General features: G+C 56.9%; 1 protein-coding gene across 2 annotated transcripts in view; it reads right to left on the reverse strand.

The window, feature by feature from the left end:
- The window catches only part of Fbrsl1 (fibrosin like 1), a 53,575-nt gene that overhangs the window by 25,373 nt on the left and 13,928 nt on the right, over positions 1-14,274 (reverse strand). Inside the window, exons 3-4 of one of the 2 annotated variants that reach the window (XM_090320341.1) lie at positions 9,432-9,536; positions 7,697-7,732 (exon numbers count right to left, since the gene is read on the reverse strand). In XM_090320341.1, the coding sequence (XP_090176467.1) occupies positions 7,697-7,732; positions 9,432-9,536 (141 nt within the window). Of the gene's footprint in view, positions 1-7,696; positions 7,733-9,431; positions 9,537-14,274 lie in introns of those variants that run through there. The other variant, XM_090320340.1, reaches the window with a different exon arrangement.

A 14,274-nucleotide genomic window follows, 5' to 3' on the forward strand; every position in this document is an offset into this window, starting at 1 on the left:
GACCAACAGCCATGATGGCAGTGACTCATTCTGCTGTCAGAGGAGACGGCTGGAGGGGCAGGAAGAACAGATGGGAAGCTCCCCATGCTTCTGGTCAAGGCTCCACAGCAGCGTGGCCTCTAGGACCCTTCCCAGCCAGTCCATCCTACTTCTGACACCTCAGTTGCCGAAGTGCACACCACACATCTCTGAGCCCGCGCCCCAAGCTCAGGAACAACATGAGAGGCAGAAACAAGCCTACCAGGAAATGGGGCTTCACCTCTCCCCAATCCAGGGAGCCCGTCTCTGGCCCTCTGCCCAGACGCTGTCACTCGACTTGGTGAAGCTGTGGGTGCCAGGCAGACGGGTAAGTCAGGTTTGGAGCCCCGCTGCTCACAGCCCCACGCATGTCCACCACAGCCCTTGATCTTCCAGGAAGATCTCAGCCCTGGTTGGGAAGATAAGGGCGGCCCATGCGGAGGGGTGGGGAAGGGCAGGCCTTCCACAGGGTTCCTGGGCCAAACAGGCAGGTGGTACACTAGGAATGTGAGGTCAGGGAGCCGTGAGCCCAGCCACATGCAGGCCAGGCCAAAGACACCCATAGCCTCCAGGGAGCAGAGAGAGCCCTGTGTTGTGGCCCCAGACCCCCTCCTTAACCTTCCTGAGCTCAGAAACAGGCTGGAGGAGACAATGTGCGACAGGCTCTCACCAGTGTGAAGAGTGGAGGCGTTCCTCAGTGGAGGGGGAAGACCATGGGGTGGGAACAGAAGAGGACATGCAGATGAAGGGTTGAGGATTGGAGGGGTCTCAGCTCTGGTCTTGGGGTGGGAATGGAAGGGGATGCCCAGGTGAAGGGTTGAGGATTGGTGGGGTCTCAGCTCTGGTCTTGGGGTGGGAATGGAAGGGGATGCCCAGGTGAAGGGTTGAGGATTGGTGGGGTCTCACCCAGAGCTCTGGTCTTCGGGTGGGAATGGAAGGGGATGCCCAGGTGAAGGGTTGAGGATTGGTGGGGTCTCACCCAGAGCTCTGGTCTTGGGGTGGGAATGGAAGGGGATGCCCAGGTGAAGGGTTGAGGATTGGAGGGGTCTCAGCTCTGGTCTTGGGGTGGGAATGGAAGGGGATGCCCAGGTGAAGGGTTGAGGATTGGTGGGGTCTCAGCTCTGGTCGTGGGGTAGGAATGGAAGGGGATGCCCAGGTGAAGGGTTGAGGATTGGAGAGGTCTCAGCTCTGGTCTTGGGGTAAGAATGGAAGGGGATGCCCAGGTGAAGGGTTGAGGATTGGAGGGGTCTCAGCTCTGGTCTTGGGGTGGGAATGGAAGGGGATGCCCAGGTGAAGGGTTGAGGATTGGAGAGGTCTCAGCTCTGGTCTTGGGGTAAGAATGGAAGGGGATGCCCAGGTGAAGGGTTGAGGATTGGTGGGGTCTCACCCAGAGCTCTGGTCTTGGGGTGGGAATGGAAGGGGATGCCCAGGTGAAGGGTTGAGGATTGGTGGGGTCTCACCCAGAGCTCTGGTCTTGGGGTGGGAATGGAAGGGGATGCCCAGGTGAAGGGTTGAGGATTGGTGGGGTCTCAGCTCTGGTCTTGGGGTGGGAATGGAAGGGGATGCCCAGGTGAAGGGTTGAGGATTGGTGGGGTATCAGCTCTGGTCTTGGGGTGGGAATGGAAGGGGATGCCCAGGTGAAAGGTTGAGGATTGGAGGGGTCTCAGCTCTGGTCTTGGGGTGGGAATGGAAGGGGATGCCCAGGTGAAGAGTTGAGGATTGGTGGGGTCTCACCCAGAGCTCTGGTCTTGGGGTGGGAATGGAAGGGGATGCCCAGGTGAAGGGTTGAGGATTGGAGGGGTCTCAGCTCTGGTCTTGGGGTAAGAATGGAAGGGGATGCCCAGGTGAAGGGTTGAGGATTGGTGGGGTCTCAGCTCTGGTCTTGGGGTGGGAATGGAAGGGGATGCCCAGGTGAAGAGTTGAGGATTGGAGGGGTCTCAGCTCTGGTCTTGGGGTGGGAATGGAAGGGGATGCCCAGGTGAAGGGTTGAGGATTGGAGAGGTCTCAGCTCTGGTCTTGGGGTAAGAATGGAAGGGGATGCCCAGGTGAAGGGTTGAGGATTGGAGGGGTCTCAGCTCTGGTCTTGGGGTGGGAATGGAAGGGGATGCCCAGGTGAAGGGTTGAGGATTGGAGAGGTCTCAGCTCTGGTCTTGGGGTAAGAATGGAAGGGGATGCCCAGGTGAAGGGTTGAGGATTGGTGGGGTCTCACCCAGAGCTCTGGTCTTGGGGTGGGAATGGAAGGGGATGCCCAGGTGAAGGGTTGAGGATTGGTGGGGTCTCACCCAGAGCTCTGGTCTTGGGGTGGGAATGGAAGGGGATGCCCAGGTGAAGGGTTGAGGATTGGTGGGGTCTCAGCTCTGGTCTTGGGGTGGGAATGGAAGGGGATGCCCAGGTGAAGGGTTGAGGATTGGTGGGGTATCAGCTCTGGTCTTGGGGTGGGAATGGAAGGGGATGCCCAGGTGAAAGGTTGAGGATTGGAGGGGTCTCAGCTCTGGTCTTGGGGTGGGAATGGAAGGGGATGCCCAGGTGAAGAGTTGAGGATTGGTGGGGTCTCACCCAGAGCTCTGGTCTTGGGGTGGGAATGGAAGGGGATGCCCAGGTGAAGGGTTGAGGATTGGAGGGGTCTCAGCTCTGGTCTTGGGGTAAGAATGGAAGGGGATGCCCAGGTGAAGGGTTGAGGATTGGTGGGGTCTCAGCTCTGGTCTTGGGGTAGGAATGGAAGGGGATGCCCAGGTGAAGAGTTGAGGATTGGAGGGGTCTCAGCTCTGGTCTTGGGGTGGGAATGGAAGGGGATGCCCAGGTGAAGAGCTGAGGATTGGTGGGGTCTCAGCTCTGGTCCTGGGGTGGGAATGGAAGGGGATGCCCAGGTGAAGGGTTGAGGATTGGTGGGGTCTCACCCAGTGCTCTGGTCTTGGGGTGGGAATGGAAGGGGATGCCCAGGTGAAGAGCTGAGGATTGGTGGGGTCTCAGCTCTGGTCTTGGGGTGGGAATGGAAGGGGATGCCCAGGTGAAGGGTTGTGGATTGGAGAGGTCTCAGCTCTGGTCTTGGGGTGGGAATGGAAGGGGATGCCCAGGTGAAGAGTTGAGGATTGGTGGGGTCTCACCCAGAGCTCTGGTCTTGGGGTGGGAATGGAAGGGGATGCCCTGATGAAGGGTTGAGGATTGGTGGGGTCTCACCCAGAGCTCTGGTCTTGGGGTGGGAATGGAAGGGGATGCCCAGGTGAAGGGTTGAGGATTGGAGGGGTCTCAGCTCTGGTCTTGGGGTGGGAATGGAAGGGGATGCCCAGGTGAAGAGCTGAGGATTGGTGGGGTCTCAGCTCTGGTCCTGGGGTGGGAATGGAAGGGGATGCCCAGGTGAAGGGTTGAGGATTGGAGGGGTCTCAGCTCTGGTCTTGGGGTGGGAATGGAAGGGGATGCCCAGATGAAGGGTTGAGGATTGGTGGGGTCTCAGCTCTGGTCTTGGGGTGGGAATGGAAGGGGATGCCCAGGTGAAGGGTTGAGGATTGGTGGGGTCTCAGCTCTGGTCTTGGGGTGGGAATGGAAGGGGATGCCCAGGTGAAGGGTTGAGGATTGGAGGGGTCTCAGCTCTGGTCTTGGGGTGGGAATGGAAGGGGATGCCCAGGTGAAGGGTTGAGGATTGGAGGGGTCTCAGCTCTGGTATTGTGGTGGGAATGGAAGGGGATGCCCAGGTGAAGGGTTGAGGATTGGTGGGGTCTCACCCAGAGCTCTGGTCTTGGGGTGCGAATGGAAGGGGATGCCCAGGTGAAGAGCTGAGAACTGGTGGGGTCTCACCCAGAGCTGTAGGTGGTCTGTATTTTATACTGGGTAGCTGTGTTATACCTTCACCCGCCGCCCACCCCTCCAAGCTCACCCACACTGGGTGGGAACAGGGCTGACAAGAGCCTGCCTGATCCATAGGAGGACAGCCACCCTTTTCCACAGAATGTGGCCACACCCTTGGAGGCCTGAGGAAGTAAGGAGCTGCTCCTCCTGCTGCCTTTGCCTCAGAGATAACTCACAGGTAGCTGTGTGGTCGTCCACTCCAGCTCTCCTGCCTCAAGGCCTTCAGACCATCTCACAGGCTCAACTGCTCAGTTTCCTCATAACCTCAGATGTGCAGAGGCTGTGGTTTTGGAGATGGATGACCCCTCATATGGAGGCCCAGCCTTCCGCAAGTGGGTTCCTCAGGCAGTGAACAGAGGCTGCCCAGAGACCTCATGTTGGGGAAAGAACCACTCCAGCAGTGTGCACAGGACACAATGTGAAAGGAGCACTGATGGTTACTAGACGAGGCTTCAGGCGGCTCACGTGCTAGGGGTAGCCACGAGTGGCCTGCTTGCATGCCATCTGAGCTCCTGACAGCAGGCTCTGAGCTTCCTGCACGGCGTGTGGTGTCTTCCTGGGGCAATCTGCTACCCGGTGCACTAACTGAAACCTCTCTTCCTATCCCGAGGGCTTCTGACATGGGTTGGCCACCCTGTCAGCTCTAGAATGCGTCTGAGAGGGCTGCAGAGCCTCTACCCACGCATCGACCTGGGAGCAATCGTATCCCTGGCTGATACGGCTGGCCAGCACCGGAAGACACTCCTCTGTCCTGGAGTACAGGGGAGCACAGGGGCACACTGGAGGCCAAGCAACCCCCACTGCATGGCAGGCTAGGGTGTGCTAGGAGGTAAACGGGCTCTTGGAAAAACAGTAAGTTAAAACCTACCAATTTTAAATCAGTTTTTATAAATCCTTCAAAGGCAATCCAAGGGCTCGGTTAATCACACCCGTGTGAGAGATGCTTGTCTGGCAGGCATAGCAGGGGGAGCCCTCTGCCAAGTATGCCCATCCCGCTGCAGACCCCGAAGGCTCACTGCTGGCCTCACCAGGGACCAGCTTCCTTCCACTGCAGATGGACCCGATGGACCTGGCATCCCTCAGCCCACCCCGCCCCCTCACGCCTCCCTGTCTCCTGATACACTTGATCTCCCAACTTAGTGTCTTCTCCCAAGGCCCAGACTACAACCACATGAAGCCTGCAGCTGCCTGGCCCCTCTCGGCATGAACTCAGTGTGATGGTGCTAGAGCAAGGGCAGGATGGGGGCCTGGGCCTGAACAGGTGGAGAGGGGTGCAGGCAAGCAGCATACCCACACATGACGTCATGTGTCCACAGGTGACACACAGGGAGCTCTGAGAAGCCAGAGAGGCACATGTGTGGTGTATAAACACAGACACGCAGGAATACAGAGGCCACAGGACATGGAGGCAATACACAGACATGGAGACAGTCTCACAAATATAACCTGAAAAGAATGGCTAGGTGACACCTCCAAATAGGCACATAGCCACATCCACACAGCATACAGAAAGCCAGATGTGAACCCCAGAGATGGATGGGCACCCCATCCACCCATGCACACATAGGCATAAATACACACGCAAGGAAGCCCACAGTCAACCCACACATTCCAGGTCTGATGGTCCACCAAGAAGTCTTAATGAAGAGGCTGCGTTACAACTGCTCTACCTCAGACCATCCAGTCCCTGCCCAAGGTCTGGGCCCAGATCATTTGGGTGCCTCTGGGCCATCCAGCCCCGGCCTGGAGACGTCTGTCAGGGAGAAGACCATGCTAAAAGGCTGGACACTGTCCCCTGCTGTCTTCTTGGCGCCTGGCTCCCATCTGAAGCTACATGCCAAGAGAACAAGTGATGCCTGGCAATGACAACCTGCTGATGCCAGGGCCCGTAGGGCCAGAGTTAACCACTGGCAACTGACCAGGGTCTGCCCACCTCCACCTCTGTGTGTATAGACAGGACCATCTGCACACCCCAGGGCATTGGCTCAGGTGGAACTCACAGCCATGTACCTCTCCAGGAGTTGCCTTCCTGTTACCATCGGTCACTCCTGCAGTGGCCACAGGGGTAAAACTGCAAGCAGCTGACTAGTTCGAGACAGTTTTTTTTGTTTGGTTGGTTGTTTGAAGAAAACATTGGAAAGGCAGTGTTTGGGAGAGACAGCCTGAATGACAAACGGAGAGTTAGGACAGGGAGACCCAGGGGTGGTGGAGCAAGGGGTCCGCAGGCCCACGTGGGAGCCCTTAGGTGAACAAGGGTAACTCTGGCGACAGAGCACCAAGAGCTCAAGGCCGGTCTTCACTTAACCTAAGTCAGCTTCAGAGCCACTGCGGACATGCCACTGTCACATAATCCCAAACTCTCCCTGCCTATACCCCAGTGTCCCTAGGAAACTAGAGTGCAGAGGTGGGGCTCTGATCGCGTGCCTTCTGCCCAAGAGGCTCCCCAAATAGATGGGGGGGGGCTCTGGTTCCCGCCATGTTGGCCTGTCCTGATGACTGTGACACAGTGGCTTGGGTCTGACACAGGTCTGGCTGTAGCACTGCTCAGGGGAGTCCATCCCAGTCAGCAGCACTCACAACTGCCCTCAGAGGGGTCGCCGTCCCCAACATTACAGGGGAGAACAAGGCTGCCTGAGGCTCATCCTACCCAAGAGGGCATCAGTCCCACAGGAAGGGTCGCCTCGGCAGCCACCTCCGGACACTGTCTGGAGGTGTTTACACCCATGCTGTTGGGGTCAGAAAGGAGCCCAAGGGCCTATCCACCTAGGAACGCAATGGGGTACAAACCTAGGGGGTTAGTAAGGGTATGGAGGTTGGGAGGCTCGGGGGTATGAGGATATGCAGGGGGCGGGGGAGAGCCCTGATGAAGCTCCTCTCTTGGCCCAGGCAAGCTGCCTCTGTAGAGTTCCCTAGGCTGGTCAGTCATGGCCCCCACTCTGGCTCAGCCCTGGTGTCCTATCTAGTAGCTACCAGAAGCCCCATGGTGAAGATCTAGGGCTGCCCCACTGGGTAATGAATGGGTTAATTACACACTCCATAAAAGCTGTGTGATTTAGAGAGTGGGCCAGGCAGGCCCCATAGCTGGCAGTAAACCAGGGGCTGCAGGGATGAGGCAGGCGGAGACCGAGCCCTGGCCTGCAATGAGCCAAAACGGCTGTAAATCTACAGAAATGGCTTTTATGGAGCTCTGGGTTTTATGATGTCATTAATGTTCCTCCTGACACTCAAAGGAAAATGAAATAAGTCATGAGGAGGACTAGGGGCCACTGCCGACGGTCCATGAGTCCCAGTGCCAGGAGCCACTGCCGTCTCAAGCACAGCAGACAAGGACAGCCCCCATTTCTGAGGCCATCCTTACAGTGGGTATGTGGGGTGTCAGGGCCCCCAGCAGGCCTGGCGTGCCTGCAGATACAGGGACAATAAGCTCCTGCCAGGCAGGTACAAGAAGCATGCAGCTTGCTCTCACCACTCAGGCTGCATGCACGTCCCCAACCCATCTGCCACAAGTGGTGCCACCCCCTGCACGTCACCACAGCTCCCCACAGCAGGCCGAGGGGGCATGGTGACGCCAGGAGATGGCACCTTTCACACGGAACCCAGAAGAACACCAGAGGCACTGCCTTGTCACGCACAGGTGGCCCGGCCCCTGTGTAGGTAGCCCTGCCCCCAGAGTGTTCCTGAGCAGCAGGCTCTCGGCCGAGTCCTGCCAGACGGGTCCACCTGCTACTGGACCCCAGAGCGGTGGAATACCAGGTGGGGAGCTGCTAAGCAGGGGTGCTGGGGTGGTCCTGTAGCTGGGACAAGGGCAGCAGGGAGAAGGAGCTGGGAGACTTACAGAGTAGCCTCTCCCGGAAACCGCCTGTGCTGAGCTCTGCAGGAGGAAGAAGGAGGCAGTTAGTGACAGCTCGCAATCCAGCTGATGTCCACCCCACGGGCTACTGCCTGAGCTCCAGCATGCAACCCAAGACCCTCCGGAAGGACGCCAGGCGGGGCTGGCTGCTGTACCAGGCACACCACAAGACCTTTCCGAAAGCTATGCAACTCCTGTAGCTGTTCCTGTGGCCTCTAAGAGGCTCAGGACAGGGGCAGCATCCTGTAGAGGTTGCCACACGAAGACTCCTAGACAATCCTCAGTTCCTCTGGGGGCCAGGACACTGGGCCATCACCCCAACAGGAGGCAGAAAGACTTCAGGGATGCAGGTTCTGTCTTTCACCCACTTGTACTGTGCAAGGTGTGCCCCTGGCTCTCCATTAGCGTCCCTCTCCTGCCTAAGTCCCCAGGAAGGCTTCTTGAAGTGGTAGTAGACCAAGACTTTGAAGGAAGGAGTCTGAAAGGTCAAAGGACCTTGAGAGGTCCAGGGCCCTGGCAGCATAGTAAGAGTTCCCCTTGGTCCGAGTGGCCATTTCAGCTGCGCCAGGATAGGGCAATGTCTCCCCAGCTGTGGGTTCAAGCTGCCATCTTCCCATAGCCCCAGGGACAGAGCCCCACACCACCCAGACTGTAACAAGAAGAGCATGGGCAAAGGGCTGAGTTGCTACAGATGGGTGTGCAGCTGGCTGGTCCACGGGCAGGGGAGGGGATGGGGGTCCTGCAGGGGGAAGAAGGGGCTGGTGTGCAGGACTGCCAATCCCTGTCCCCTGAAGAATGGGGCACCTCCTCCCATCTCCAGATTGGTTGCTGCCATGGCCAGGCCAACAGGGGAAGGGAGATAGTGTCAGACAGAATCCACCTGAACCTCTGGCACTCTAGCCCAGGACTTGGCTAATGAGGTGGGGCTAAGTTTTCAGCTTAGGTTGGCTGTGCTCATAATGTGTCTTTATTCATCCTGGGCGGCAATTAAAGGCATGCTAACTAGGGCAACCCATAGCCCCAGACAATTAACCATCCTCTTTTCCCATCTTGTGGCAACAAGATCAGAGCCTGACAATTATGCCTCCCTCAGTGCTGCAGGCTGCACCCCAGGCTGTCATTTAAATGATAATGAGATTGGTCTCATTCAATCTCTACTACTCTGTGGCCACTTCAGGAGCAGGGGAGGGGTATCAGCAGAGTTACCTTCTGAGTTGGAGAGCCCCCTGCCCCCACCCCAGCACTAGAGGGGTCTGCAAAGTCTGAAGTCAGAAACTAGCAGTCCTGGCTGTGCTCCTCTGACCTATTTCAAGACTGGCCATCCAGGGCTCTCACGTTTCTGCCCTACACCTCTAACCTACACACCCACAAGATGCCCTGCTGTGACCGGCATCCCAGACTGGTGCCTCTAGGGGTAATTTCAGATGGTTTCCATCTTGAGGCTTGCTGGTGTCTAGGCTGCCGGCCCTCGTGCACCTAGCCCAGAACACAAGCTGAGCACTGAGGTAGGCTTCCGCTTCAGGTGGGCACCAGCCAGCGCCTACCTGCAGTTCACTTAAATCCCTCCTAACGGGGAGGACCTAATTAGCACAGAACCACATTGTGGAATGAAATGGCAGCAGCTGCTCCGGAGCTGCCTCTGGGTAAGGGCAGGCCTGGGTGAGACCTGCAGCAGGACTCGGCCGGGCAGGACTCCGCCTGGGCTGCACTGAGTACTCACGTCGCTGAGCTGGTCTCGGGAGCTGCTCTGCTGGGAGCTGGCGGCTTCGAGAACACTGTCGTCATCACTGTTCTGGTCGCCCTCTCTGGACATGGCAACCTTTGTCTGGGGACAGGGAGAGACAGCCTCAGGCAAACCTGCCCCTTACCTGTCTGCAGCAAGGCTCCTGGCCAGGGTTGCACATACCACCTCACTTGACCTGGTACCAGTTCAGCCCAGGCCTACCTCAAATAACCACTGGGATCCAACACATTCTAGGGCCTAATATGCTGTTTGAGGGTGGCAGGCACCCCCCACCGCCAGAGCTGAGGACCCAGGGTCAGATGGAGGAAGAGCAAGAGGGGCATGGCTGTACAAAGCAGAGGGAAGCCCACTGGCTGGCTGCTTCCATGGGATGGAGTGGGTGAGAAACACCTCGAATGAAGTCTACTCAAGGTGCTGCTAGCTATCCTCTTCTTTTTCTTTTATTCTTTTGGTTGGTCATGGGGCTTGAACTCTGGGCCTGAGCTCAGGGAGCTGTCCCTGAGCTCTTGATCAAGGCCAGTGCTCTACCACTTGAGACACGGCGCCACGTCTGGTTTTCTAGAGGTTAATTGGAGATAGGAGTCTCAGGGACTTCAGTGCCCCGCTGGCTTTGAACTGTGATCCTAAGATTTCAGCCTTCTGAGTAGCTAGGATGACAGGTGTGAGCCACAGCGCCCAGTCCTGTCCTCACTTTCTCGAGACACTAACTTTAAAGACACGAGGACGCCTGTCCCACTACAACCCGGCTCTCTTCCTGCCAAGGCTGTCATGAGGCCACTGCCAAGACACACATGTCCAGTGTCTCCCTCAGCGGACACTACAACGCCCTCAGGTAGGCCTTCAGGCTACTTCCTGGCTCCTCTGTCCCTCAGTTTGCCGTGGGTGAAACAGCTGACACAGTGCTGTGTGCACCAGGACTTGTGGCCGGCTGAACGGCATTCTCTGGCCCCAGCATTTTGTGTGGGCAGCTGTTCACCCTGACAAGAATCTCTTCTCTTTCTTTTCTTCTTTCTTCTCTCTCTCTCTCTCTCTCCTCTCTCTCTCTGTCTCTCTGTCTCTCTGTGTTTGTGGGGGTTGAACTCTGGGCATGGGTGCTATCCCTGAGCTTTTCAGCTCAAGGCTACCACTCTACCACTTGAGTCACAGCACCACTTCTGTTTTCCTGGTGGTTAATTAGAGATAAGGGTCTCACCGACTTTTCCTGCCTGGGCTGGCTTTGAACCATAATCCTCAGATCTCCGTCTCCTGAGTAGCTAGGATTGCAGGCCTGAGCCACCGGCACCCAGCTAAGAATCTACTTTCAACTTCACTTTAAAGACAGAAAACAGGCCTGGGGAAGGTAAGTGCCCAGGCAGGGAGAGAGCCAGTGCTGCACGTGTGCACCTTTAACCTGGAAGTGACGACTACGAGGCCCCAGTGTGAATGTGCCAGTCCAGACGTCTACTTACACAGCCGAGCCTGCAGCCTCCACCACCACCTGCAGAGGCTGCGCACACACCCCTGTGCCTGGTCTCCTTACAACCATGCTGAAAGCACGGGCTCCAGCCAGGGGACACTGCAGGCCGTGGACATGAGCATAAATACATGCCCCCGCCCCCAGAGCCACTTGTACAGCTCGGCCAAATATGTGGTCAGAGTCCAGTCCTTCTGCCACGAGCATGCGCCAGCCTTGAAGCCTGTCCGGGAACCAGGCTGGTTGCCTGGAGATCCCAGAACTCCCCTACCAGCCAGTTTCTGAGACGAGGCTGGAGTCCTCCCAGCTCTCACACCTAGTGGTTCCAGGCTCCCAGGGGTTTGACAGTCCTTCCTGTGAGGCTGACAAGCTGCTGAGACCTAGACAGAACCCGGACCATACAGGTCACGTTGAGGATCCAGATGCAGAGAGAAGCAAGATTCAGGGCTCGGGAGCCAGTGCCCCGCTTGTCACCGCCTGGACCACAACGGGGTGTTCTTACCCCAGTGCAAACATTGGCACTGCCAGTGATGTTCAAGGTCTTCCTGCCCAGCCCCTCCCCACATGCTCGGGCCCATCAGCCTCCGTGGGGAGCCATGTTCCCGACTGTCTGGAATTCCTCTCTGAGGGGCATCACTGGGAGCTGTAAGGAGCAGACTTCCAGCTCTACCGGGAGCAAGACCCCAGCATCAGCTTTGGGGCAGCTGGGCTGGAGCTGCAGTGGAGGACGACCCTATCACTCGCCACCCAGGCCCTGCCTCCTGGGGCAGCAGTTTAGGGAGGCTGTGGGATCAAGCCGACAAGGGTTGGACCCAAAACACTGCATGAACACTAAATGTCTGGTTCAGAGCTGCCAAGTATGGCACCGGGTGAGGAAGGAGGCCAGGGAAGGGTGAAAATAGCCATCCATATAAATGAGCAATGAGAAGCAGGCCACTGCTTTCTGCTTCACAATTCACAGAGGGCCACCTCCACTCTCCTGGGACACGGGAGGGAGGTCCCAACTCTGACTCAGCAATGGAACCCTGTAGGTGGGTTATCTGTTATTTGTCACTCTTCATTAGATGACAGTTACTTTTCTTTTTTCTTTTTTAACTCTGAAGGACTTATTTCCTGTACATTCTGTGGAGCGGAGTCTTATATCCTAGAAATAATCCCCATCACAGACCACAGACGCAGCCACACATAGCCCACACATACTGTCTTGTATATGCCCATAAAATGTGCGTGTGCCACCATTTGCTGTCCACGCTGTTCCTCTAGCACCTGCCCCAATGCTCTGGTGCGCTTGCGTAGGTATATTCAGCCACCTGAACCTCAGGACCCCTCTAGGCAGGCTGAGCAGACACAACAGAGTAAAGACACGTTCCACATGCAGGGCTCACTCATGCTCTGGCCTCCCAGCCATTCCACACACCTCCTTCCCCAGGAGCCAGCCCAGAGCTTCCACTCTTGGGCCTGCTCTAGACAAGGGTCACCTGCAAAGGAGCCTGAGGAACCCCGGAGCCTCCCGGGGGGGTGGGTACCTCTCAGTTCAGCTGAGACCTGCCTAAGTCCCCTCGTCTTAAGCTATGCAATGGGATGCTGAAAGGAGCTGAGTTGTGACCATCTCCAAAGTGTTTTGCTTCTCCCACCCCATAACCCTGCACTTCCTAGGCTTAAGTCCCAACTCCTCATGTACTCTCTAGACCCTGGTGTAGGTACCACAAGGCTCATTGCAGGGCATGGCTGTCCCTGGCTCCCCACTGCATGGGCTTCTTCCCGTGCCGCAGATCAAGTGCAGGGCCATAGGTCTTGTGGTGATTGTGCCCTCCCTGCGGTGGGTCTCATGCAGCACAAGGATATAACTCATGGCTGGAAGTGTGGCCTAGTGGTAGAGTGCTTGCCTAGCATGCACGAAGACCCGGGTTCGATTCCTCAGTACCACATACTCAGAAAAAGCTAGAAGTGGTGCTGTGGCTCAAGTGGCAGAGCGCTAGCCTTGAGAAAGCCCAAAGACAGTGCTCAGGCCGAGTTTAAGGCCCAGGACTGTAAAAAACCCAAACCAAACCAAAAAAAACCCACTTGTGCTTTCCATATATCCATTCTGTTTATCATGCTTATGAACACAGCGCTGACTGAAACCTGCCCCTCCCAGATATCCAACTTTGCCTGGACTTCAGGTTCTGAGTCCTGTGTGAGGTGGGCTCAACCGGCCAGGGAGGCCACCTCATGACCACATGGCCCCATACCTTCCTTTCTGCTTTTTTTTGGTGGTACTGGGGATCGAACTCAGGGCTTGGGCATGCTAGGTACCACTTAAGCTATGCCTTTAATCTTTTTTTTTTTTTTTTTTTGGTCGGACATGAGGCTTGAACCTAGGGCCTGGATACTGCCCTTGAGCCCAAAGCTAGTACTTTACCACTTCAAGCCACGGTGCCGCTTCCAGTTTTCTAGTGGTAAACTGGAAATAAAAATCTCATGGCCTTTCCTGCCTGGGCTGGCTTTGAACCACAATCCTCAGATCCTAGCCTCCCGAGTAGCTAGGATTACAGGCATGAGCCACTGGTGCCTATGCCAGCCATTCCCTGCCCCACCACACATCTGGCACCAGTGAGGGCCACTGCTCTCACCCCAAGGACAGGAGCATTGCTCCGGTCACTGGCTGTCACATGGAAACATTTATTCAAGGATCTGGCACACCTGGGCCAGGCCCTGGTAGGTCCAGCCTTCCAAGGGGCTCAAGGTCAAGCCACCTAAGTTGTTCTAGGGTCACTTGAAACCCATGTGGCTTCCTCAGCAAGTGTCTACTAGGCCACCTCTGCTCAGGCCACAGGACCCAGCTGGCTTCAGTCTCTCTCCCTACAGAGCTGCCCACTGTCATTTGGTTTCCATCCTTCAAGAGCAACCCAGGGACCTGCCAGCCCAGAAATGCCCAAGACTGTAGCCACTCAGAAAGCCCCTCTCCCTGCCCATTGCACTCCTAGCTCATTCAGGCCCATTCAGGCCTGCACAGACCCCCCCAGCCCTGTCTTCAGAGGGACAGGCTGTGGTGTTCTGTGGGGGAAGGATTGTTCTTGCCTCACTACTCTTGGTGCACAACAGTATCAGGCACTGAGGCCGTGGCAGCTGCCAGAGAAACCCTCCCTAATCCAGCCCAAACGGGCAATCCAAGTCAGGCTCTGTCCAGGGCCACGGGCCTTGATTGAAATCCTAGGTTCCCCCATGTACACACACACAAAGGGAATACAGCCCCTTGAGTGGACTCGGCTACATAATACACAACTGGCCAGCGGTGGGACGGGCTTGGAGAGGACCTGGTCATGCCTTCACAGGGAGCACAGTGGCCTGGATGGCCACTCTCCAGCGAGGCCACGCTGGGTGGCA

This window comes from Megascapheus bottae, chromosome 28, assembly GCF_031878675.1.
Source record: "Megascapheus bottae isolate mThoBot1 chromosome 28, mThoBot2.hap1, whole genome shotgun sequence".
Taxonomy (NCBI): Eukaryota; Metazoa; Chordata; class Mammalia; order Rodentia; family Geomyidae; genus Megascapheus; species Megascapheus bottae.